General features: G+C 46.5%; 1 protein-coding gene across 2 annotated transcripts in view; it reads left to right on the forward strand.

The window, feature by feature from the left end:
• Positions 1-25,751, forward strand: part of TRPC6 (transient receptor potential cation channel subfamily C member 6) — a 303,958-nt gene that overhangs the window by 244,007 nt on the left and 34,200 nt on the right. For both annotated transcript variants that reach the window (XM_073662136.1, XM_073662137.1), the window contains exon 9: positions 9,928-10,131. In XM_073662136.1, coding sequence (XP_073518237.1) covers positions 9,928-10,131 — 204 coding nt within the window. The remainder of the gene's footprint in view (positions 1-9,927; positions 10,132-25,751) is intronic.

Raw genomic sequence — 25,751 nt, forward strand, 5'->3', positions numbered from 1 at the left:
TCTTGCAGCCATACAGGTTGCAGAACTCCTGGAAGACCTCCGCTTCGAAGGCTGGTCCTTGGTCTGTCAACACTTGGTCCGGGTAACCGTGTGGATGGCAGAAGTGCTGCTGGAAGGCTCTAGCTGCTGTTTGAACCGTTAAGTCCTTGACCGGGACCACCACCAGGAACCGGGAGTAGTGATCTACGATTGTGAGGGCGTAGACATACCCAGATCTGCTCGGAGCCAGTTTCACATGGTCCAGGGCTACCAGTTCCAGTGGCTGTCTGGTGATGATGGGCTGCAGGGGAGTCTTCTGGCTGGCTCGGTCTTTTCTTCTCAGGTGGCACCGGCCACAGTCTCTGCACCACCTCTCGATGGCTCCTCTCATGCCTACCCAGTAGAACCGTTCACGCAGCAAGAACTCCAGCTTCTTCCATCCGAAATGCCCTGCTCCGTTGTGGTATGCCTCCAGAACCATAGCCGCGTCTCGTCTTGAGACCACTACCTGCCAGGTCAACTCATGTGTTCGAGAGTTAACCATTCTCCGGCACAGCTTCTCCCTGTAGAGGAACAGCTTACTTTTCTCCTTCCACAGTTGCTTGGTCTCCTCCGGAGCATCTGGGTCAAGACGGGCATCGGCCTGGGTCAGCATTTCCTTCACCAAATGGACTGCGCGATCACTGTCTTGCGTCTCCGCCCAGTTGTAGTGGGGCAAGGGATTGAACGTCACGGAGCGCCTGTCCTTCACACAGTGGGAATACAGGGTAATCCCATGACGGTGGAACGCAGGGAGCTCAACTTCTTCCAGATCTTCTGGATCTTCCCCTACGTCCGGTAAGTTCGGCATTCTAGAGAGGGCATCCTGGTTGGCATTTGAGCGTCCTGCCCGGTATTTGATGGTGAATTCAAAGTTGGACAGGCGGGCCATCCATCTCTGTTCCAGGGCACCGAGCCTTGCAGTGTCCAGGTGTGTCAACGGGTTGTTATCCGTGTACACGGTGAATTCTCAGGGTTCCTCTCCGTGGGCCGTAGCTTTCGGCTGGCGTACGCGATTACCCGTTCTTTCCCTTGCTGGATCTAGGACAGTACGGCTCCTAGCCCGATGTTGCTTGCGTCCGTGTGGAGGATAAAGGGCTGGCTGTAGTCTGGATATGCCAGGATTTCATCCCCCGTGAGGGCCATCTTCAGCTGGCAGAAGGACTCCTCTTCCAGCTTTTCCCACCTAAAGGGCGGCTTCTGGTTTTTGGCTTTCCGAGATTGACCTATCAGGAGGTCCTGCATAGGGGCTGCCATTTTGGTGAAACCGGGAATGAATCTTCGGTAGTAGCCTACCAACCCGAGGAACTGCCGCACTTCCTTTATGCTGGAGGGTCTTGGCCAGTCCTTAATCACGGTGATCTTATCAGGGTCAGGAGCCACTCCGTCAGCACTCACCACGTGTCCCAGGTATTGCACCTTTGGTTTCAGGAGGTGACACTTGGAGGGTTTCACCTTTAGGCCGTAGTTTGCCAGAGCTTCGAACACTTCTGCCAGGTGTTTCAGGTGGTCCTCGTAGGTCTTGGAATAGACGATGACATCGTCCAGGTATAACAGGACCATCTCGAAGTTCCGGTGTCCCAGACAGCATTCCATCAACCGTTGGAAGGTTCCTGGTGCGTTGCAGAGCCCGAACGGCATACAGTTAAATTCGCTGAGACCCATTGGGGTGGTGAATGCGGTCTTCTCCCGGTCCGCCTCTGCTACAGGAACCTGCCAGTACCCGCTAGTGAGATCCAAAGTAGAGAAGAAGTTAGCAGATTTTAATGCAGCTAAGGACTCTTCTATCCTTGGTAACGGGTACGCATCTTTGTGTGTGATACGGTTGACCTTCCTGTAGTCTACACACATTCTCATGGTGTTGTATTTCTTTTTCACTAAGACTAGTGGAGCTGCCCAGGGGCTACAGCTGTCCCTGATTACCCCAGCCTCCTTCATGTCTCTAAGCATCCCCTTGGCGTGTTGGTAGTGTGCCGGGCGTACGGGTCGGTATCTCTCCTTTATGGGAGGATGGTCTCCCGTGGGGATGTGGTGTTCTACCCCCTTTACTCGCCCGAAGTCTAGCGGGTGTTTACTAAACACTCTCTTGTACTCTCGAACCACCCGATAGACTCCCTGTTTCTGGTGTGAGGGAGTGGAGTCAGTACCCAAATGCAGTTGCTGACACCAGTCCTCCATTGGTTTCTTAGAGCCGTTACCTTCCTCTGGTTGAGATGGAGGCAAGGGTTCCACGGCCTGTACAGAGTCCTGGTTGATGGTGAACAATTTGGCTAGCGTGGCATACCGGGGCAGGTGTACTTCTCTCTCCCCGATATTTATGATGCGAACGGGTACCCTCCCATGGCGTACATCGACCACCCCCCGTGCCGTCAAAATGGTGGGCCTACTGTCTGAGTAGACGGGTTCTACCATTGCTTGGTAGTCTCTACCTCTTAGACCAATAGCTGCCCGGCACCAAATCATCATCTCACTTTTTGGGGGCATGGCAATAGGGAACGGGTCACACATTCTCACGCTACCTATCTCACCACCAGATAGTTCCACCTGTTGCCGCTTCATCAGTGCCCGGATCTCTTTTTGGAGCACACGCTGCTGGCCGGAACTGGCGTTCTTGGCAACCTGCTGTAAAATGAGAATCACCTCTGCAAGACAATTTTCAATCACATTAGCTCCCAAGGTTATTCTAGGGTGACTCTCATGACGGTCTATGTCCACTATAATCAGTCCTTGTGCCGCCAGTTCGACTTTACCGATCTTAATGGTCACCTCTTTGAATCCCACCTGCGGCACGTGCTGACCATTGCTGGCGATGATACTCAGGTCGTCATCTGGGTAGCGGGTTATGTCCGAGTCATTCCAGTACTGTTTAAAGAGCACGTATGGGATGGTGGTTACCTGTGACCCAGTGTCTAGTAGGGCACTCATAGGAATGCCATCCAGTACCACAGGCAAGATTGGACGTCCCCCTACGTATTTATCACGCCAGTTTGATGGGCCTGATGGTCTTATGCCTGGGGGTTGGCCCTCTACCCCAGGTTGTGCCCGTTTAAATGACAGTACCTTGCCACATGTCCGGGTTGATTGCAGCGGCGGCAGATGGGTCGTCCGTCCTCGTTGTATCTGTCGCTGGGTCTTCCTGTGGCCGGTGGGGTCCTCCTCAGTCGGTGCCACGGGACGTCCTCCGGTCCGGATGCCAGCTGGATCTTTCCTGGAGAAGAGACCTGTAAAGACTGCACAGTTCTGGTTAGCGCGGCAACGCTCTTAGTCAGCTCTTGGACCTGATGGTGCAGGTCTGTAGCCGGGTCACTGTTTAAAGCCTGCGCATCAGCTCCCACAGGCCCTGCAGACAAGGGCGCCGTCTCCTGGTGGTAAGTGATAGCAGGGCGCCTGTGGGTCACAGCGCCACCTGGTGCCGGTTCTCGGAGCACCCGGATGGCTCTGTCCTTGAACTGTGCAAAGTCCAGGTCAGGGTCCTGTAAGGCCATTGCCCGCAACTGGGTTCGGTGGGCATTGCACAGTAGACCCTCAATAAATTGTTCAGTCAACAGCTTATCTTCATTTCCCACGCTGTCAGGGTCTGCCTGCTTAATGGCTCTCAGGGCCTCTTGTAGGTTTAGAGCATAGTCTCTTATACTTTCGTGTGCCCGCTGTTTACACCCGTAAAATCTGAGCTTTATTTCGGCTGAGGTGCGGGTATCAAATGTGTCTTTCAGCCGGGCTAGTATTTCTCTGACAGTCCTCTTCCTCCCAGGTGGCCAGGACTTTACCTCCCTTTGGGCTGCCCCTATTAATTGGGCCACCAGGATGCTCACTTTTTGCTCTTCTGTGAGGGGGTACACCTGGAAGAGGCTATCCAGTCTTTCTCTAAAGTCATTTAGAGTATGTGACTCCCCTGAGTACTGGGGTAGCCAGGTTGCCCCCGGGATATAGGGCATGGTGAATGGCATGACTGCTGCAGCGGTTGCGCTGGCGGTGGCTGTGGCAGTGGAGCTCCCCTCGGTATCCGGCGTCCTCCTCCCCCCTAGTGGACCGTGGCCTACCTTGCGATGCTCTTCTTCCGTAGGCCGCGGCTCCGCAGTCGATCGTCGGGGTTGAGGACCTGGCGTCGCGCTCCGATGACGTCAGCGTCGCTCTTCCTCCCTTCCAGGACCTTGCGCAGCGTCAGAGCGTGGGGCGAAGCTTCGGATCTCGTGCGCTTTCGGCGTCCACGCCCCTCTTCTTCCCGTGCGGCGTCCCGAAGATGGCGTCCGAAGGCGGGAAGCAGCTGCGGATGGCGGGAAGAAGGCAGAAGACGGCGGGAAACGGTCCAAGATGGCGTCTGGTGGCGGGAATTGGCTCCGGATGGCGGGAAACTTCACCACAGGTAAGTATAAAAGTCTCTTTTTCAGGCACGCAGTACCCGGTGGTTGCGGGCACGAAATCCTGCCGACTACGCCAAAGTTGACGCGCCCCCTGGGCCTGTGTTGTGCCGGGGAACCCGGAACCGGGCCTGTTGTAGAATGTTGGGGGTTGTAGTCTCCGTGTGGCGGTGACCCCGTCCGTGCCTAGGGTGGTCAAACCAGTGGCAGTCTTAATGTATAGCAAATGTCCGACTACGCCACCCGTGGATTGCGGTCAGTGGGGATCGCCGCTGCGCTGCTGACCGCTGATGCTGATGTTGTTTGCGCAGCCGAGTATGGGATAAGTATTGCCTCAGGGCAGCTAATGTGAGAGATGATGGGAGTGATGGTGTGAGGGTCCCAGTGCTAATGGTGCTGGTGCGGCAAGGAATCACAGAGACGTGAGGTGCAGTTCAGGGTCTTTACTGATGGTACAAGGCAGACCCTCCCGGGAGTACTGGCTAGTATAAGGGGCCTGGTCAGTCAGCGAGCAAGCAGGAGTTCCCCTGGCCAGGTGGAGTTGTAGGCCTCCCCGTTTATCTGCACTCTTTCTGGATGGCGGCGCTGGTCCCTTCTTTGTGACTGAACCTCCGGGCTTCTATGGCCAGAGGACCTGGAATCCCCTGCCGGTTGGTTTCTACTGCTGGGTATATATCAGTCCCCACAGCCTCGGACTCATGTGTCCGGTTTTAGTAACTTCAACCAGGGCGAGCTATATCTCTGCTCACAGCCCCTGGCCTTCAGCTGCTGCTCCTACAGAGCTCCTGTTCTCACTTTCCCTCTCCAGGCTCTGACTGCTCTGCTTGTTCTGCAGGCTCTGTCTCACTTAATCCCGCCCCAGACCCAGTTTATAAGGGCAGATTCCTCCCCTCCCAGGTCTGGCTCCTGACCAGAGAAACCTCCCACTTGCTCTCAGACATAATATCTCTATTACTGTGGCAACCAGACCCCTGGGGTGTCACATATTTAATTTACAATTAATTAATCATGCACTTAAGAGTGCCAAAAATGATACAATTTCTCCCACATATAACAAAGACTTACACAGCCAGGTCAGTGGAAAAGTAAAAATGTTATGGCTGCTAAAATGCAGGAAGGCAAAAAAAATTAAGGATTTAAACATTTTCAAATATTTTTTTTAATTAATTGCATGTATTCTGGGTTAAAAAAAAATGCATTTTGGTTTTATGAAATATTTGGCTTTTACAAGCTCTGTTTACCTACAGGATGCGGAATGAGTTAACTGCGGGCCCATTAGTTTCTGCTGGAGAGTTTGTAACTGTTTTATGCATCTTTTTCAGATCGCTTCTCTTCGGATTTCTGACTATTGACCACATAAAAGTTGAGGTGAACTGTGATGTGATCATAAATCAGACGATAGAGGCTCAGAAAGAGACAGGAGTGTTGCAAACGGTCAGAATAAGCTCCCTGACAGATTCTCAGTTAAATCATTCTGCAGCCAGGAATGTGCTGGAAAATCAAGAGCTTGTAAAAGCCAAACGGTGGAAAAATTTTAATGAAATCCAATTACAAAAATTGAAGATGTCCATATTCGGTTATTAGGGTTTAAAAAAGTTTCCCTTACTAATCTTCCACCATCAACTCAGAGATATTATAAAGAAACACATTCGTTCCCATAACCTGTCTGACATCGTTGTCTCCCTGTGCTGAATGTGATATAATTATACAAGCGCACTTCCGATCTGCCGTCTTCTTCAGCTGAAGAAAGCGACAGATACATGTCATTTACCAAACACTTTGGGGACTATTAATCAGTCCCCGGTGCTGAGAATGACACACACTGATCACATCATTAGAAGATACTTTCTGTCTCCGCTACCTTCTCCGATGATCTAAAAATAATTGGTGGCGCATTATAACATATACAGAACGTCTGAAAAAAAAAAATCACCTCTGTCCTGTGATTTACCGCCAGGAACATTTAACCCACCGCTCATTGAAGTCGTTCCCGACTGTTGCAGCTCCATCAGCATCTGCCTAAAACAATGCTGCAAAGTGACGAACGTCAATAGGAATCAGCAAAAAATAAAACCCTACATTGGTAATAGGAATACTCTATATGTTGCCAAGAATGTGGAAAGATGAAGAGGTGGAAGTGGATGTGTCACATAAACGGGGTCTGCAAGGTATCAACCAGTAAATACCACCTTTCTCAAAGGGGAGCTTCAAAACTGCGAGCGCAGGCACCACGTCCAAAAATTATCACACAAAATAAACAGTTTTTGATTTAGTTTAAGAATATGGACACATGTTAGGCTGTTTGAAGTTATTTTTAGTTCATCTTAAAGGGAACCTGTGACGTTGGATAACTCTTCTAACCTGCAGATGTAGGGTTAGTCTGCAGGTTAATAGCGTTAGGAAGGTGTCCGCCTGCTGTACTGAAAGTGCGGCACCTGGAGTAAAATGAACTTTATTCCCCCTGGGAGCCGCTGGCTTTCAGTTATACAGGCGTACCGGTATAGCTACTGTCACCACTCACAGCACTGTGATTGCAGCACATCAGCGCCAAGCCAGCTGTCAGTCAAAGTCCGAGGCTGTGCTTACAGCTGCCGATCACAGTGCTGTGAGCGGTGACTGTAGCCAAATTGGCATGCCTGTATTACTGAAAGCCGGCGGCTCCAGGGAGAAATAAAGTTTGTTGTGCATCATTTTCGGCCATATACAGTGCTGGCCAAAAGTATTGGCACCCCTGCAATTCTGTCAGATAATACTCAGTTTCTTCCTGAAAATGATTGCAATCACAAATTCTTTGGTATTATTCTCTTCATTTAATTTATCTTCAATGAAAAAAACACAAAAAGAATTGTCCTAAAGCCAAATTGGATATAATTCCACACCAAACCTAAAAAAGAGGGTGGACAAAAGTATTGGCACCCTTTGAAAAATCATGTGATGCTTCTCTAATTCGTGTAATTAACAGCACCTGTAACTTACCTGTGGCTCCTAACAGGTGTTGGCAATAACTAAATCACACTTGCAGCCAGTTAACATGGATTAAAGTTGACTCAACCTCTGTCCTGTGTCCTTGTGTGTACCACATTGAGCATGGAGAAAAGAAAGAAGACCAAAGAACTGTCTGAGGACTTGAGAAACCAAATTGTGAGGAAGCATGAGCAATCTCAAGGCTACAAGTCCATCTCCAAAGACCTGAATGTTCCTGTGTCTTCCGTGCACAGTGTCATCAAGAATTTTAAAGCCCATGGCACTGTGGCTAACCTACCTAGATGTGGACGGAAAAGAAAAATTGACGAGAGATTTCAACGCAAGATTGTACGGATGGTGGATAAAGAACCTCGACTAACATACAAACAAGTTCAAGCTGCCCTGCAGTCCGAGGGTACAACAGTGTCAACCCGTACTATCCGTCGGCGTCTGAATGAAAAGGGACTGTATGGTAGGATACCCAGGAAGACCCCACTTCTTACCCCGAGACATAAAAAAGCCAGGCTGGAGTTTGCCAAAACTTACCTGAGAAAGTCTAAAACGTTTTGGAAGAATGTTCTCTGGTCAGATGAGACAAAAGTAGAGCTTTTTGGGAAAAAGCATCAACATAGAGTGTACAGGGAAAAAAAAGAGGCATTCAAAGAAAAGATCACGGTCCCTACAGTCAAACATGGCGGAGGTTCCCTGATGTTTTGTGGTTGCTTTGCTGCCTCTGGCACTGGACTGCTTGACCGTGTGCATGACATTATGAAGTCTGAAGACTACCAACAAATTTTGCAGCATAATGTAGGGCCCAGTGTGAGAAAGCTGGGTCTCCCTCAGAGGTCATGGGTCTTCCAGCAGGACAGTGACCCAAAACACACTTCCAAAAGCACTATAAAATGGTTTGAGAGAAAGCACTGGAGACTTCTAAGGTGGCCAGCAATGAGTCCAGACCTGAATCCCATAGAACACCTGTGGAGAGATCTCAAAATGGCAGTTTGGAGAAGGCACCCTTCAAATATCAGGGACCTGGAGCAGTTTGCCAAAGAAGAATGGTCTACAATTCCAGCAGAGCATTGTAAGAAACTCATTGATGGTTACCGGAAGTTATTTTGGCTAAAGGTTGTGCAACCAAGTATTAGGCTGAGGGTGCCAATACTTTTGTCTGGCCCATTTTTGGAGTTTTGTGTGAAATGATCAATGATTTGATTTTTGCTTCATTCTCTTTTGTGTTTTTTCCTTGCAAGCAAATTAAATGAAGAAAATAATACCAAAGAATTTGTGATTGCAATCATTTTCAGGAAGAAACTGAGTATTATCTGACAGAATTGCAGGGGTGCCAATACTTTTGGCCAGCACTGTATACCTACCAGAGGTCGGCAGCAAGATGTAGTCGACTACTTCTTGCTGCCTGCCTCAAAGGGGTTGTCTGGTTTTAAAATAACTTCGCGCTGTGAGGATTCTCTGGTGTCAGCGCCGGGAATGACGGTCACATGACCGCATGTATGCGATATGCATACTTTCATCTAGAAACAGTCTAATAAAGAGCTGGGCAAACCAGCAGCTTGCAGGCTAATCCGGACCTCTGGATGCGGATAATGGGGAATATATTGGTGAAGGATGGAGTCACTGGCTCCTTCTTCTACCAATCAGCGTGTGCGTCGACGCATTGACGTCACTTCATCCTGTCTGCTGTGCAGAGATTCGGTGCACTCGAGACTGGAACAGAGCGCTAGTGGAATGGGAGCAAGGTGCATATGTGTGTTTTTTGTTCTTTTTTATATGTGTATGAAATTTTTGCATGTATACAGTATATGGAGCTATGTGAGGGCTCGTACAATGTATAGAAGGTTATGTGGGGCTCATACTGTATTTAGGGGGCTATGTGAGGGCTGATATTGTATATAAGGAGCTATATGGACGCTCATACTGTATAAAGGGGGCTATGTAAGGGCTCATATTGTATAAAGGAGGCTATGAGGGGTCTCATACTGTATATAGGAGGCTATGTGGGGCTCAATATTGTATACAAGGGACTCATACTGAATATAGAGAGGCTATGTGGGGGCTCATACTGTATTCAGGACGCTGACACCAGAGAATTCTCACAGCGCACAGTGTGAGGATTCACAAGTCTGCAGTCACATAGAGTGACTGCAGACTTGTCATTTTAGACCGGACAACAGCTTTAACTAGATGTACACGGCCAAGAATGATGTCTAACAGAGCATACTGTGACCCTGTGGCTGATGCAATCTTCTGCAATATGTAAAAAGTCAGCGGACATTTTTTATTTTTTGCAATTCACACAGATCTAATATTGTTTAAATTCGCCAGGACCTGAGAATTTCATAAAATTTGACTCAAATTCGATTCACGTGGAATCAATTGGATCATTTTTATTAATCGAAACACCATTTTCTTTTTGTATGATTGTGTAAATGCAATACAAAATATGATACAAAATGAGTGCCAGAAGCGCGGTGATGTCCACAGAGGGCCATCAGATTTTGTCTGCCCCAGTTTTTATACTAGCTATCACCATTGTATTAATAGTTTCACATTTTCTGTTTATTTTTTACAGGATGACTCTGATGTGGAGTGGAAGTTTGCCAGGGCTAAGCTTTGGTTTTCGTACTTTGAGGAAGGAAGGACTCTTCCAGTACCATTCAACTTGGTTCCAAGTCCTAAATCATTTGTTTACATTGTGCTGAAAATAAAATCATTCCTTCCTAGGATATTGTCCTGCCACTCCAAAAGTTTACAGGACGACTCCGAGATGAACAAGGTACACGGTGGATATTTTTTAAACCTTTTTTATTGGTATTTTATTTATTTCTATGCTTTAAAAAGTAATTAATTTTATGCATACAAGCAGGGACACAGCTTGGGGAGATGTCAGCTGGGGCATATAACCCAAGAACGTAGTGCCACGAGGAGCTTCTGTTTTTCTCGAGGGAGAAAAGCTTAACTATGACTGTAAGACATAAGATTATTAACTATCAGTGAATCCATATGCAACTGACTTTTTAGAATATAATAAGCAAAATTCCTTTTTCGATATTGGTCATTTGATTCTATCATCTGTAATATCCCAATATTCTGACTTCAATGTGAAAACATCTTATCGTAGAGACTTCCATAATATCACTGCTCTTACTTTAAAGAATCCCTCCCTATCTAGAGTAATATGGAAAAATTCTTTACTTTAGATGTAGAAGATGCCCCATGATTACAGGTCTAAGCATAAAAAGGTTGTGAGAGAGAAATCTGTACTGTCCACTCATGTGTTTCAATATTTTTTTCTAAACTAATTATCCCCAATTTGGCCCTTGAAAAAAGAGAGGATATAGGCCGGTTTGGTCCCATGTTTTCTTTTTGTCCAAGTGGTGAATCCAGTACAGCATCAGACACATCACCTGTCATCAGAGAAGACTGTTGGGAATAGGCACATTTGGGAAATAGATACCAAGCCCTTTTATCTGGGTGTAAAATCCTGGCACCATAATGGGGGCCCATTTTGAACTTTGATATAGACCCTCTACTCCTACTGGCCACCCAATTCAAGTGTTGTCTGGGAAGAGTAAATTATTTATAAAAGGTCTCTGTCAGCACAAAATCACTGTTAAAACCATCACAGGTGCTCGGTGCACCCTTGGTGTGGCCAAACAGTTCAGTGGACCATCCCACCTACTTGTTTTCCATCTATTCCCTCTCTTTTCTGGCTCCCATAAAACCACACCTGTCAATAAAGGAAGAGGAGACTAGAGATTAAACAAGTAGGTGGGAAGGTGTACTGAAGTACTCGGCCAACCAGAAGCATAGGTAGGGGTTCAACTCGGGGTACTCAAAACTTCTGCGTGGGCTCCTAACCAATAATCCTGATTACGACTACAGTGGGGCAGCCTAATCATGGGTAGAGGGGATCTTAAGCAGATAACCGCACTGTTACTGAAAATTAATCTCTATAGTAAGACAAATAATGATATTACCGCCGTACGGTGAACATATAGTGGTGGATACTAGTACTGCAGAACATATAAGAGATCACAGTACAGTTACAGATAGTGACTTACAGCTGACGTTCTTTCCCATCTTTTCCATCTGGCCCAGACCGACATGACGACTTCTCCAGCCAGGACTCGTATGCAGAGATTACAACAGAGACACATTTGACTTCTCACATTTACAGCCCTGTTTCCATCTATTCCCGACCTGCACAATCTCCCCATCCTGGTGATACCCCAATACTGAGCCGCAGCTGCCGTGTCTCTATTACTGAACCTGCTGGGTGGTACAATAACTGCTCCTCTTACTGGCCCACATAATAATGTCCACCACTGTGCCCCTTACATAGTAATAATGCCTCTTTTGTGCCCCCTAGATGGTAAAATTGCCCCTTAGAAAATATTAATGCCCTTGGCAAGTGCCCTAGAAAGTAATAATGCCCCATGTGCACATTTGACAGTCATAATACTCTGAGTGCCCCTATAACAATAATGTTTCTAAAGTTCCCACTTAACACCTAATAATGTCCCATGAGTCCCCCAATGTACAGCTCCTCTATATACAGTATGATGGGCCCACATCTCCACTATGCACAGTATAATACATCCACAGCTTCTCTATACACAATATCATGTTCCCACAACTGCCCTCTACACAGTATAATGGACCCACAGCTCCTCTATACACAGTATGATGTCTCCACTGCTCCCCAAAACACAGTATAATGACCCCCATAGTAGTTCTCAAACTGTATAATGGCCCCCACATTAGCCCCCAAACTGTATAATGGCCCCCACATTAGCCCCGGAACTGTATAATGGCCCCCACATTAGCCCCAGAACTGTATTATGGCCCCCACATTAGCCCCCAAACTGTATAATTGTGACGCCTTTACTCGAAAGCCCTTTTCTTTACCCTGGGAGATGGGGGACTCGGAGTCGGGTCCTGTGATGGAGAGATGGGGTGCAGCCGTGGCCCGGACCCGACCCGTGCTCAGGGCTGTCACATTAAAAGGATGGTGTGGGCTTATCCGGGTTGAGTGGCTGATTCCGACTACGCCACCTGTGGCACCTGGTGAAGGCCACCAGCGCCACTGCAGTCCACTGAGGCATGGTGGTATAGCGGCCAATGTTGTTACTAGTCCCCACAGGCGGAGCAAGGCCTCAGGGCAGAGAGACAGGATGGAGGGGGTAGTAGTAGAGGAGACCGTGTGCTGCGTCGTGCGGTGTAGCGCAGAATAAACAGTCCGGAGGCCATAGGGGTGAACTTCCAAGGCTTTACTCACATTAGAGATGGCAGAAGGAAGGCGACTCCCTGCTCACCACGGAGTCCTGTGGTCACCAGGGACGGGGGTCCGACTACCTCCAAGCAAGTCCAGCATTCAATCAGGACCCCGAACCAGAGTGTTCCTGAACTACAGACCGTATCCTTTCCTGTCTGTGTGTAGATAGGCCGGGTCTCCCTCTGAACTCCTTTCAGAAAAAGGGCACGGGTGGCAGCTCTGCTCTTTCCGTTACCCGGTGGGATCCTCAGGGCCTACCGGGCTTTCCCGACCAGGACATGGAGTAGCAGTGTCGGGGGCCGGTACCCCTCTTGCAGCCGGACTCCCTCTGAATATATCAGCATGGCGAGGACAGGTGGCGTACACCGCTCCGTCTGCATCCTCCCCGGGATCCATTTGCTGTGGAGCCACACTCTTAAGCTCCGGGCCTTCTTGGTTGTGGTCCTTGACCGGGTTGAGAAATTCCTTGCCTACAACCTGCCCCTCGCCCCAAGGCCGGGGTACGAGGGCTGTGTCTACATCCGCTGCAGGTCCACACAGGATCCACTTTCAGGGTAGGAGATCACAGTACATGGCAGCCTGTAAACTTGACTAACAAGGACCAAGAACCAAGATGGCTTATTATTAAATATGAATTTTACAGTATCACTAGAATGTGAGTCCTCCACCCTCACCCACTAACTGGTTCCCCTAACTCTTGGTTCCCCAGTCTCCCTGTAACCAGGAGGGCAGCACCTGGTGCATTCTAGCCCCCTCTGGTGGAGAAATGTGGTGTTGGATCCTGACCATCATGCTGTTCTTACCTCAGAGGAGGAACACTACACTCCATTAAAGAAGTGCTGCATCCCTGTGGCGGTCGGACCCTCAGGAGCGCCACATAATGGCCCCCACATTAGCCCCGGAACTGTATTATGGCCCCCACATTAATAATAATAATCTTTATTTTTATATAGTGCTAACATATTCCGCAGCGCTTTACACACATTATTGTCGCTGTCCCCATCGGGGCTCACAATCTACATTCCCTATCAGTATGTCTTTGGAATGTGGGAGGAAACCGGAGAACGTGGAGGAAACTCACGCAAACACGGGGAGAACATACAAACTCCTTGCAGATGTTGTCCTTGGTGGGATTTGAACCCAGGACCCCAGGGCTGCATGGATACAGTGCTAACCACTGCGCCACTGTGCCGCCCCGTTTAGCCCCCAAACTGTATAATGGCCCCCACATTAACCCCCAAACTGTATAATGGTCTCCACATTAGCCCCCAAGCTGTATAATGGTCTCCAGATTAGCTCCCGCATTATGGCTCCTGCATTAGTCTGCCCCCACGGTAGATGCGCTACTGCACCCATCGGTTCACCGCCTGTGCTTGGTTTGAACAGTGATTTTGTGCTGACTGACTCCTTCAAGGGCTAAAAATTGGTTGAAAAGTAAAAAAAGAAGCAACACTCCCCTTCCTGATCTCCTGCAGCTCTTGTTCCAACCCTATGCAGACCTCTGTCTGTCTCAGGTCCTGGCTCAGGGGCATGTGACCACTTCAACCAATCACTGACTTAGCCGATCCCTGCTACCATCAGTGATTGGCACCAGTAGTCACATTATCATTGGAGCAAGAAGAGGAGGAGGTCGGGGGAATGGCAGTGTAAGATCGACATGGGATTGTTAAGGTTAATATTGCCTCTATCCACCATTATGCAAAATATCACTTACCAGATAGAGTTAAATTACATTACTCCCCCTTTTGCTGCACCCTCCCCAGCTTTGCTATGCCCTATAAACCTCTGCGTTGCAAACAAAGCCTTGAAAAGCGTTCAGACATGGTTCGGAGCCTTTTTATTCCCCCTATGTAATAATCACATTGCGATTACAGATGAGATCACTTCCAGTCCATTCTTATCTCTATAGAACATCTCTCCACCGAACACAATGAGCGTAATTACTTGACTTATCTCCACGTTGAACTTTACACCAGCGTTGGCCGAAGGAAATGAGTCGCCTGCTTGGAGAGCCTCTGACGTTTCATCACCATGCAGCGGTCCAGCTCTATTTGTTCTCTGCAGTGTCATTAAAATCAGAGGCTCTTGTGTCCACAGTCACGGCTTAGACATTTGGCACAATTCGATCCTGTTTTTTTTTTTTTTAGCTTCGAGGGACCATATCTCTGCCTTACAAACGGAAAATGGATGTGATTGCGGCTCTGTATGCATCGGGCTGGCTGGGGTCACGCTGAGCACTTTGATCATTTTCTTTATAACCGAACTAAAGTATCAGCCTCAGAAGTTTATATGTTTGAGGTTCTTTAGATTTTTTTTTTAGATTTTTTTTTTTTCTTTTTCTAGTTTATAGCTGAGAATTTATCCCAGTGGGAACACGACAAGATCTTTATTTTTATCTTGCAACTACACAAATACTTATTCGCAGACTCCCATATAGGACCTCGCAGACATTGTACCTCTGTGTGGTGCTGTATATTGATATAGACTTTTTAGGCCTGATTAATTATTGCCTATTTTTTGGTGTTTTTTTTTGCCTTTTTTTAATTAACCCTTTTCTTAAAGTCTATCTTCTATGTGTTCACTTGCGTTTTGATTTTTTTTTTGTGTGTTGGTCACTGTGGGACACGGTTTGGGGGTTTCAGCTTATTCATCATTAGCGACTTTTTAAAAAGTTGCAAAATTTTTGCTCAAATGTACCCCAGTGATTTTATGTATGGCTGAAATATTTACGCACATTTTGCGATATTGTAGTGGAAGATGCGACTTTTTGCACAAAAGCGTCGCAAATCAGGTTAAAAATAAAGAGCTTTTTTTTTTTATTTTGCGCAAAATTCATGACCCACATAGAAGAATTTGGAACAAAAAATATTAACGAATACCATGAGACAAAAACAGAAATGTGATTTAAAAACAAAAATAGAAATGGTTAATCAGACCCTTTGGCCACAATTCATCAAAGCTTTTACGGCAAAAAAGTCTTGTAAAAGCTTAGAAAAAGTCACACCATTTTGGCACTGCTCAGAGTTGAGCCAAACTTTTGCAACTTTTGGTGTCTTTATACCAGTTTCTATCAGCCCTACCAAAATAATGGGGGCAAGACTAATTCTTGATGAGTGGTGACGTTCCCTAAGCTAGAAATCTTATTCCAGTTCGTGACTGGAATAAGATTTCTGGCTTGGCACACAGAGGCACACACCACTCCTCAGCTCCGGATGAATTATTCAGGAATCGGGCGTCTGACTCCAACACCCCCCCCCCATCAAGACCAGCGAGAAAATTGACGGTCTTGATGAATCGGAGTCTATGTGTCTAGCAGTTTAAGGGTACATTCCCACGGGTCTTGTACTCTAAACCAAGGAGAAAGTCAGGAGTAGCTTGAATAAAAAACAGTCTTTATTAAATACATAAATATCAGAAATAAGTAATCAAGTCATAGCATTAACACAAATGGGGGTAAAGAAGGAGTTAAGTGGTAACAGCACAAGACAGCTTGTGAACCCCCATACATCCGCGTTATATTAGTAATTTGTGGAGTGGGGACTCCTAAGGTAAGGTGACCATCATAATCTAGAAAGAGTGGCCAGGGAGCAATCAATCATGCATTATAACCAGGACCAGGGGAAGTCCATAATCACATTTTCAGGTCCACAGTCCAAGTATATATGAATAAAGAAAAGGAACCTTACCAGAGGAGGTGGGACACAAAACTAAAGTGCTGAGTGCAACAGACCCATGGGATGGAGCCCCTTAATGCGCGTTTCGCCTGAGTAAATGTGGCTTTCTCAAGAGGCTGGGGCAATGATGTGTGTAAGGACCTTAAGTATGTCACTTCCGTGGTCATGTGACGCATCACATGACCGGCTGGTGGTATCAGACTTCCGCATAGCGGCGCATGCGCCGTAGGTATCCTGTCGCGCGCGCGTCCAAGCTGTCACGCCCACCGCGCGTGCGCGAAGTGCACTGGGCAGTAGGCTGCAGACAGCAGGGCGCGCGCGCCCCGAGGGAAATCGACGGTCCGCATGCGCACCACGTCAGTCAGCATAGTTACAGCAGAAAATATGACAAGATTGTGAAACAAGTCAATAATTATAAGATATATACATACAATGGCAAAAGCATCCAGTACAATTCCGCAAGATAATGGCATAGACATCCAGTACAATTCCACAAAACATAAACAGCATTGCACATAATAGAAGTTCATGTTGTATTGTCAGATAGCATAAAGTCATTAACAGCATCACTCATCGCATAGATATTATGACATTGCAGACAAAGGATGTTCTTCCCAGTAGCTGAAGATGAAAAAGTAGAAACGGACATGACCACAGAAGCATTCTGTGCAGAGATGTACAACGCATCATCACTAGAATAAGGATAAAATTATAAAAATTAGCACCAATATAAGAAACTATACGGCTGAAGACTGTGTTAAAATTAATCACATGGGATACAGTTACAGAGAAAACAGGGGAGTAGTGCCAATAACCATGCTGAATCATATGAACGCGGCGAAGCTGAGGGCCTCATTTAATCCGCGTGGGCTAACCGTGTCCAGAGTGACCATCCATCTCGCCTCCCTTTGGGCTAACCGTTGTTTGATGTTTGTACTCTGTAGAACATTGGGCAAACAAAATAAAGGCGGGGGCAGCACATGTGCAAAATACTGATGCAGACTGCCACTCACTAATCTACCAATTCATGGAGGGGGTGGCTGTGTAGTATTATACATTCACACCGATGGAGTTTGCATCAGTATTTTGCACATGTGCTGCCCCTGCCTTTATCATGGAAGCTTGCTGCATCCTGCAGTGCATTGGTAATCTGACCTGGTGTTGGTAAGGCATTATCTTTTACTGTGATGTACTCTGTAGACTTACCCTATGATTAGTGTCATGCTTTAAAAAAAAATTATCTGTGTACCATCTGAGTATATAGCGACACTCTCCCTTGACAAGGGGGATGTTAACTCCCACTTTTCAAATTTTTGTTTAAAACATTCTCAGGAGGAATAACAGAGGAACGTCATCACACAAAGTCCTAAGAAAACTTGCTCCAAATGTATTATTTCAGAAGAAATGCAGTTATTGACTTAAATAGTCACATCAGGGGAGCTTGGGAAATGAGGGTGCAATTTCTGCAGCCAATTGCGACATGCTTCACCTATTTTGGTTTCAGGAACAAAAAGTAGCTGTCTGACCAACAACCTCATACCACCCTACTGGAAACCAGTCACAAGTTGGGTGGAGTTTGTACATAATGGGGCGTTGTGAGTTATCCGGGACTTTTGTATTTTTTTTCTTATGTGGCTAAGAACTTAGCAACTACCTGCCTATTCTGCCCGACACCGATCACTGCTGGCTCAGAACGGTCACGTGCTGATCCTGTTGCCAATTTTGCTGCTTCATTTGACCTGACATCAACAGAGCAGCTCTTCCTCTTCCGGTCTCCTCTGTCGATGGGCTGTCACTGATTGACAGCATGACATCAGCAGTGACGTCCCGTCAGCAGAGCAGAAAAGAAGTTGATTTGTTGACGTGCCATCAACGGAAGCAGCAGAATCTCTGGCAGGAGAGGTCCGTGACCACTCTGAGCCGGCAGAGATCGGAGCAGGGCAGAACAGGCAGATAGTTAGTAACTACCTGAAAAAGAGAGAGATTTGACATCAGATCACCAATTGATCCAAGGGAAATCCTGCTGGTTACTTCAGGATGGACAACTCCAGGCTGGTTGTTGAACAAACAACATAGGAAAAACGCAATGTGTCCTGCATCTGCAAATGGGATGAATTAAAACTTACATGTTATCTGGACTTGAATTAAAAGAAAAATAATGAGTTATCATGATGGAGTCCCTGCTGGACTCGAAACGCGTAGACCCGATGTCCCTTTGCCGCTATTAGTTTTTAACTCTCATCCCTTGTTGAGTTATAGTCATTGGTACTAGAAACATTTTGTAGCTAATAAAAGTAGTTGTCCATACTTTGCCCAACATTTTGAAGTTCAAAACACAAATTTAAACATTGCCCTCTTGGAACGCCCCAAAAAGCACAGGAACACCCCCAAAATGTTCATTATTGGGTGTGATTTGCGAACTCTTTTCCATTTTTTTGTTGCACCATGTACTCGTAGGATTGTCCCTGCTAAATCAGGACTGTTGGCAAGTATGGTTGGCATTGTCTAGACAGAACTTCTCCATAGATAAGAATTGGATAACTAGTCTATGTGCTGGATATGTTGTGGTTGGGGTGAACTTGCTATAGACAGATCATGAGACTGCTATGGAGGCTTTGTAAGGAGAGGTCCTAGTCCTGGTTGACCGCATCTCCTTTGGTGTTGAGTAGAGCAAAAATGTGCAAATACTTTTGTCCTTGGGGATAAAATTTGTCACCATAATGTAGGACCTACTTTGATCATCAATGTGGGACCCCCTTTTTTCAATGTAAACCCATTGTTGCCACTTAAACATTTTAGGATCTTGCAATCATACAGATGTGGACACCCTTACTTTTCCACGAATTTCATTAAGTACTCTTAACGTCTAACAATACCGATTCAATGCAACATGCTGAAACTTGCATCACGTTCATTGGGCGAGCACATAAAGGCACATATAGCATAAACATCTCCCCACAGAATATCATAAAATTTAGTATTTTTTCAAAGCTATTCATCTCAAGAAATGTCGAGTCAAGAGGAAAGGTAAGGAAGGACACATCTGTCTGAAACTTTGTAACAATTTATTAGAAACTGATGGAAGATCAGGAAGCTGACACTTTCTTCAATGTCCCATTTTGATGCTTGCATGCCATCTGTAAATAGTCTGCAAAAAAGATGTCTAGTGTATAAGAAATTACAGACAGTGGAAGGAGATGCTACATTAATATTTGGAGACTGGCGCCAATATTTCAGTGCCCTGGCAACATCAATTATAGTTAACACTAATTTACTGGAAAAACAAATGTACATAAATGAAATTGGACTTCTGAGGTCATCCTCATCTTTTGATGTTCAGGATCAAGAATAGAATTCTCAGCTCCTCTTCCTCTTGCACATCTCCCATAAAACTGTTTGGAGAGATCCCTACACATGCACGGCCATTAGTCAATTTATTTTAGCATGTCCACATCACCAGGTAGGAAGGTGTTTAGGAGTTTTCTGGTGCTGCAACTCTTCCTTGTTTCATGGAATAGGGCCGACACAGCCTATGGATTGAGTAAAAAATGGGAGTGGGTTTCTCTGACGTTGTATGATTTCCTATGGAACCAGAGCTCCCTCACTTCTGTCTGTGTTTCCAATCTAGCCTCCCATGAAGACCCCATCCATCCACCCACTGTCTTTTTCAATCCTCTAGTTCTAGCCTGCTGCTTTCACAGTTAGGTTGTGTGCCCACTATGCGTTTTTTAAGCGTTTCCGCAGCGGCAATTCCGCTGCAGAAACGCTTAAAAAACGCTTGGTAGAAGGCCTGCCATGTTCCCCAATGATAATCCGCATGTGCTGTCCACATGCTACGGAAATTTCCTCTGCGGATTATCATTGCAGAAAAATCCGCAGCACTACCAGTTATTTTGCGTAATAGCTGCGTTTTCGCCGCCATTGACTTGCATTGAATCGCTTAATATCCACATGACTACAAGTGCACAAGCGTACATTAAGCGATTCAATGTGTGGATGGTACCCGGGTTTGGAGAAGAGGAGACTCTCCTCCAGACCTGGTTACCATAGAACCTGTAAAAAAAAAAAAGAATTAAAATAAAAAATATACATTATACTTACCATGTGATGTCCCCCGGTCTTTTTAGTGATGCGTCCTGGCTCCCCGGCAGCTCGTGATGGTCTAAAAGGACCTGCCATGACGTCATTTAGTCATGTGACGGGTCATGCGACCGCTGACCTGTCACATGACTAAATGACGTCATGGAAGGTCCTTTCACACAACCACGAGACACCAGGAAGACCGGACGCATTGGATAAGGAGACCGATCATGGAAGGTCCTTTTACACAACCGTGAGACACCGGGAAGACCGGACGCATTGGATAAGGAGACCGGGGGCCATCGAAAGGTGAGTATATGCTTTTTTTTTATTTTTTACTATTTTTATTCTTTTTTTAACTATTACTTGGTCACACTATATAAAATCTATGCCAGTTGCATGGATTTATACAGTGTGACCAAGTTGTCAAGCACTTTCCAAGTGATGCTAAAATTGCTTGGAAAGCACTTGACATCCGCATGCGAAATTGCATGATCAAAACGCTTCACTTCCGCTTGTAACTGGCAGGAAAAACGCATGTAAAATCCGCATGCGTTTTTTCTGCCAGGAAGATGCAGAAATGCTCAGGAAAAATCTGAGCATTTCTGCATCGTGGGCACTTAGCCTTAAGAAGGCATTCCTACCATAGATATTTACCTCAGGAACAAGCACCTAATGTGGGGGCCATTATACAGTTCGGGGGCTAATCTGGGGGCCATTATGTGGCACCCCTGAGGGTTCGACCGCCACAGGGATGCTGCACTTCTCTAATGGAGTGTAGTGTTCCTCCTCTGAGGTAAGAACAGTGTGATAGTCGTGACCCAACCTTTGCATCCAACACCACATTTCTCCACCAGAGGGGGCTAGTATGCACTAGGTGCTGCCTTCCTGGTTACAGGGAGACTGGGGAACCAAGACTTAGGGGAACCAGTTAGTGGTTGAGGGTGGAGGACCTACAAGTTAGTTACACTTTAAATTTCATAAATAAAATATTTAATAAAAAAGCCATCTTGGATCTTGGTTCTTTGACTGCCTTCAATCGCTCTTTGACTGTCTCTATGCTGTCAATCGATGAGTGTACTGTGACCCCCCCACCCTAACGCGGATCCTGTATCGGCCCGCGCCGGATGGAGACACAGCCCTCGTGCCCCGGCCTTGGGACGAGGGATAGGTTGTAGACAAGGAATGTCTCAACCTGGTCAAGGACCAGGACCAAGAAGGCCCGGAGCTTAAGAGTGTGGCTCCATAGAAAATGGATACCAGGCAGGATGCAGACGGAGCGGTTTACGCCACCTGTCCTCGCCATGCTGATATATTCAGAGGGAGTCCGGCTGCAAGAGGGGTAACGGCCCCCGACTTCCGACCTTGTTACTCCATGTCCTAGTCGGGAAAGCCTGGTAGGCCCTGAGGATCCCACCGGGTATCGGACGGAGCGGAGCTGCCACCCTTGCCCTTGTTCTGAGAGGAGCTCAGAGGGAGACCCGGCCTATTTGCACACACACGGACAGGAAAGGATTCGGTCTGTAGTTCAGGAACACTCTGGTGTAGGGTCCCGACTGAATGCTGGACTTACTCGGAGGTTGTCGGACCCCCGTCTCTGGTGACCACAGGACTCCGCGGGGAGCAGGGAGTCGCCTTCCTTCAGCCATCTATGTGAGTAAAGCCTTGGAAGTTCACCCCTATGGCCTCCGGACTGTTATTTCTGTTCCACTCCGCGCAACGCGGAGCCCGTACTCCTCTACTTCTACCCCCTCCATCCTGTCCCTCTGCCCTGAGGCCCTGCTCCTCCTGTGGGGAGTAGTAATAACTTTGGCCGCCATAACACCATGCCTCAGCGGACTGCAGCGGCGCTGGTGGCCTTCACCAGGTGCCACAGGTGGCGTAGTCGTAAATCAGCCACTCAACCCGGGTAAGCCCACACCATCTCTTTTTAATGTGACGGCCCTGAGCACGGGTCGGGTCCGGGTCACGGCTGCACCCCATCTCTCCATCACAGGACCCGACTCCGAGTCCCCCATCTCCCAGGGTAAACTAAAGGGCTTTTCGAGAAGAGGCGTCACACAGCCTTGACCTATAGACAAGAGTGGTACCATTTCTGGTACCCCTCCTTTGCAGACATTGGCTTGCAAAGTTTAGGTTATAATTTAGAATAAGTCGAAGGGGGAATTGCCAGAAGTCCTTTCGTGGGGTCTTGTACTTTGTCCACTGCATGATGCCTCCTGCTTATGATTGGTCCAGCTTTCATTTCACATCAGTCACTGTGTCTGTTTGTAGGGGGGAAAACAACAGAGCTGAGTGTGATTAATGTTTGTAGGGGGGAAAACAACAGAGCTGAGTGTGATTATAACTACTTCCAACTTTCATTTCAAAGCAGTCCGTATTCCCACCGACTGCTGTGAGATGAAAGCTGGAAGTGTTTTTTATTACAATCAGCTCTATGCTACATACAGTGCATTGTGAAAGTATTTGGCCCCCTTGAAATTTTCTACCGTTTGCCACATTTCTGGCTTCAAATATAAAGATATAAAATTCTAATTTTTGGGGGAAGAATCAACAACAAGTGGGACACAATCGTGAAGTGGAACGAAATTTATTGGATATTTTAAACTTTTTTAACAAATTAAAGCTGAAAAGTGGGGGCGTGCAATATTATTCGGGCCCCTTGAGTTAATACTTTGTAGTGCCACCTTTTGCTGTGATTACAGCTGCAAGTCGCTTGGGGTATGTCTCTATCAGTTTTGCACAGGCTGAAATTCTTGCCCGTTCTTCCTTGCAAAACAGCTCGAGCTCATTGAGGTTGGATGGAGGGCGTTTGTGAACAGCAGTTTTCAGCTCTTTCCACAGATTCTCGATTGGATTCAGGTCTGGACTTTGACTTGGCCATTCTAACACCTGGATATGTTTATTTTTGAACCATTCCATTGTAGATTTTGCTTTATGTTTGGGATCATTGTCTTGTTGGAAGATAAATCTCCGTCCCAGTCTCAGGTCTTTTGCCGACTCCAACAGGTTTTCTTCCAGAATGGTCCTCTATTTGGCTCCGTCCATCTTCCAATCAATTTTAACCATCTTTCCTGTCCCTGCTGAAGAAAAGCAGGCCCAAACCATGATGCTGCCACCACCATGTTTGACAGTGTGGATGGTGTTTTGAGGGTGATGAGCTGTGTTGCTTTTATGCCAAACATATCGTTTTGCATTGTGGCCAAAAAGTTTGATTTTGGTTTCATCTGACCAGAACACCTTATTCTACATGTTTGATGTGTCTCCCAGGTGCCTTGTGGCAAACTTCAAACGAGACTTTTTATGGATATCTTTGAGAAATGGCTTTTTTCTTTCCACTCTTCCATAAAGGCCAGATTTGTGCAGTGTACGACTGATTGTTGTCCTATGGACTGACTGTCCCACCTCAGCTGTAGATCTCTGCAGTTCATCTAGAGTGATCATGGGCCTTTTGGCAGCATCTCTGATCAGTCTTCTCCTTGTTCTAGATGAAAGTTTAGAGGGACGGCCGGGTCTTGGTAGATTTGCAGTGGTCTGATACTCCTTCCATTTCAATATGATCGCTTGCACAGTGCTCCTTGAGATGTTTAAAACTTGGGAAATCTTTTTGTATCCAAATCCAGCTTTAAACTTCGCCACAACAGTATCTTGGACCTGCCTGGTGTGTTCCTTGGTCTTCATGATGCTCTCTGCACTTGAAACAGAACCCTGAGACTATCACAGAGCAGGTGCATTTATACTGAGACTTGATTACACACAGATGGATTCTGTTTATCATTACCAGTCATTTAGGACAACATTGGATCATTCAGAGATCCTCACTGAACTTCTGGAGTGAGTTTGCTGCACTGAAAGTAAAGGGGCCGAATAAGATTGCACGCCCCACTTTTCAGTTTTTAATTTGTTAAAAAAGTTTAAAATATCCAATAAATTTTGTTCCACTTCACGATTGTGTCCCACTTGTTGTTGATTCTTCCCCAAAAATTTTGAATTTTATATCTTTATGTTTGAAGCCAGAAATGTGGCAAAAGGTAGAAAAGTTCAAGGGGGCCAAATACTTTCACAATGCACTGTAATAGGTGCAGAGAACACAGAGGAGAGCAGGGCTGTGTGTCTATATGTCTCACACAGGAGAAAGCCAGCTCTAGGCTTATCTAGGAGTATGTTTTTTTTCCCCCTGCATGACGCCTCCTACTTATGATTGGTCATCATCATGCAGGGGACAAAGTACACGCCCCCAGAGAAGAATCTCTGGTAACGCACCATTGAACTTATCATAAATTATAGCCTAAACTTTACAAGCTAATCTCTCTCGAACGTAGATGAGATATTAAACATGAAAAGTATAATATTTAATATGCATGTGACATGCAGAAGTAGTGCTGTTGCTTCAAAAGCAGCCAGCAACTATAAGAGTTAACACAGTCACAAGAGACAGGGAGTGGTTAGCAGAGCCCCAGGGGGATTGTTGGGAACTTGTTTACTATTCTGGCTGAAGCCAAAGGGAGAAGTGGTGTGTGTGTGATCTGTATCTCACAGAAGTGCAGGAAAGAGAACAGGATTCATGTCCAGGGCGAAGGTCAACACAGGTCAGATACCCTGCACTGTTAGTTCAGGAAGTCTATAATCAGGCAGGAAGATAAGGACTGGAAGGAATTGTGTCACAGAGATCATCTCCCTCATCAAAGCCTCCCCCCCGTATCTCCATGCAGGATAAAGAATGCTGCGTACAATTGAGTCCTTGTGAAGGTAAAGCCTGTGGTTGTGTATGCATTAAAACGGTCCTATACTGTGCTACAGGATAATAGACTGTGTACTGCTGTGCTGCAAAGGAGATTGTACTGTTATTACTGGAGCCTGTTGCTCAAAGAGACATTTACATTGCACTGGCCGTGCCTCATTAAATGTTACTGTTCTACTGTTTATGAGGACTCTTGTCAGATGTGTCTGGTCAGCAACTGAATCTATCGTGTGCCTGAGAGAAGCTGCAGCCTATGGTCGCCCGGAATAATGGTTCCCCCAAGATTCCAACAAATTCAAGTAACCGGTCTCGCCCCTATCTGAACTTAGGCAGCATGTGTGTTGCAGACAGAATGATCAGTAATAGATCATTCAATACAAATAGGCTGACATTTATTTTTTTTCCGTCCTGTTTACGCAGAACGATGTGTTGCCAAGAATGACGATCTTTTAAGAAAACCAAAACATAATTTCACCGAATGAACGATCGTTTTTCTCAAACATCGGGTGATCGTCAGTCTGTTTACGCAGCATGATGATCGGAAAAAAAGCCGATAATCGGGAAGCGGTCACAATAAATCTGAGGCATTCAAGAAAGTAATAGAAAAATCATGGTTGCCATAT

The sequence above is a fragment of the Phyllobates terribilis genome, unplaced genomic scaffold (assembly GCF_046119375.1).
Source record: "Phyllobates terribilis strain yellow unplaced genomic scaffold, ASM4611937v1 Scaffold_2__4_contigs__length_985480577, whole genome shotgun sequence".
Lineage (NCBI taxonomy): Eukaryota > Metazoa > Chordata > Amphibia > Anura > Dendrobatidae > Phyllobates > Phyllobates terribilis.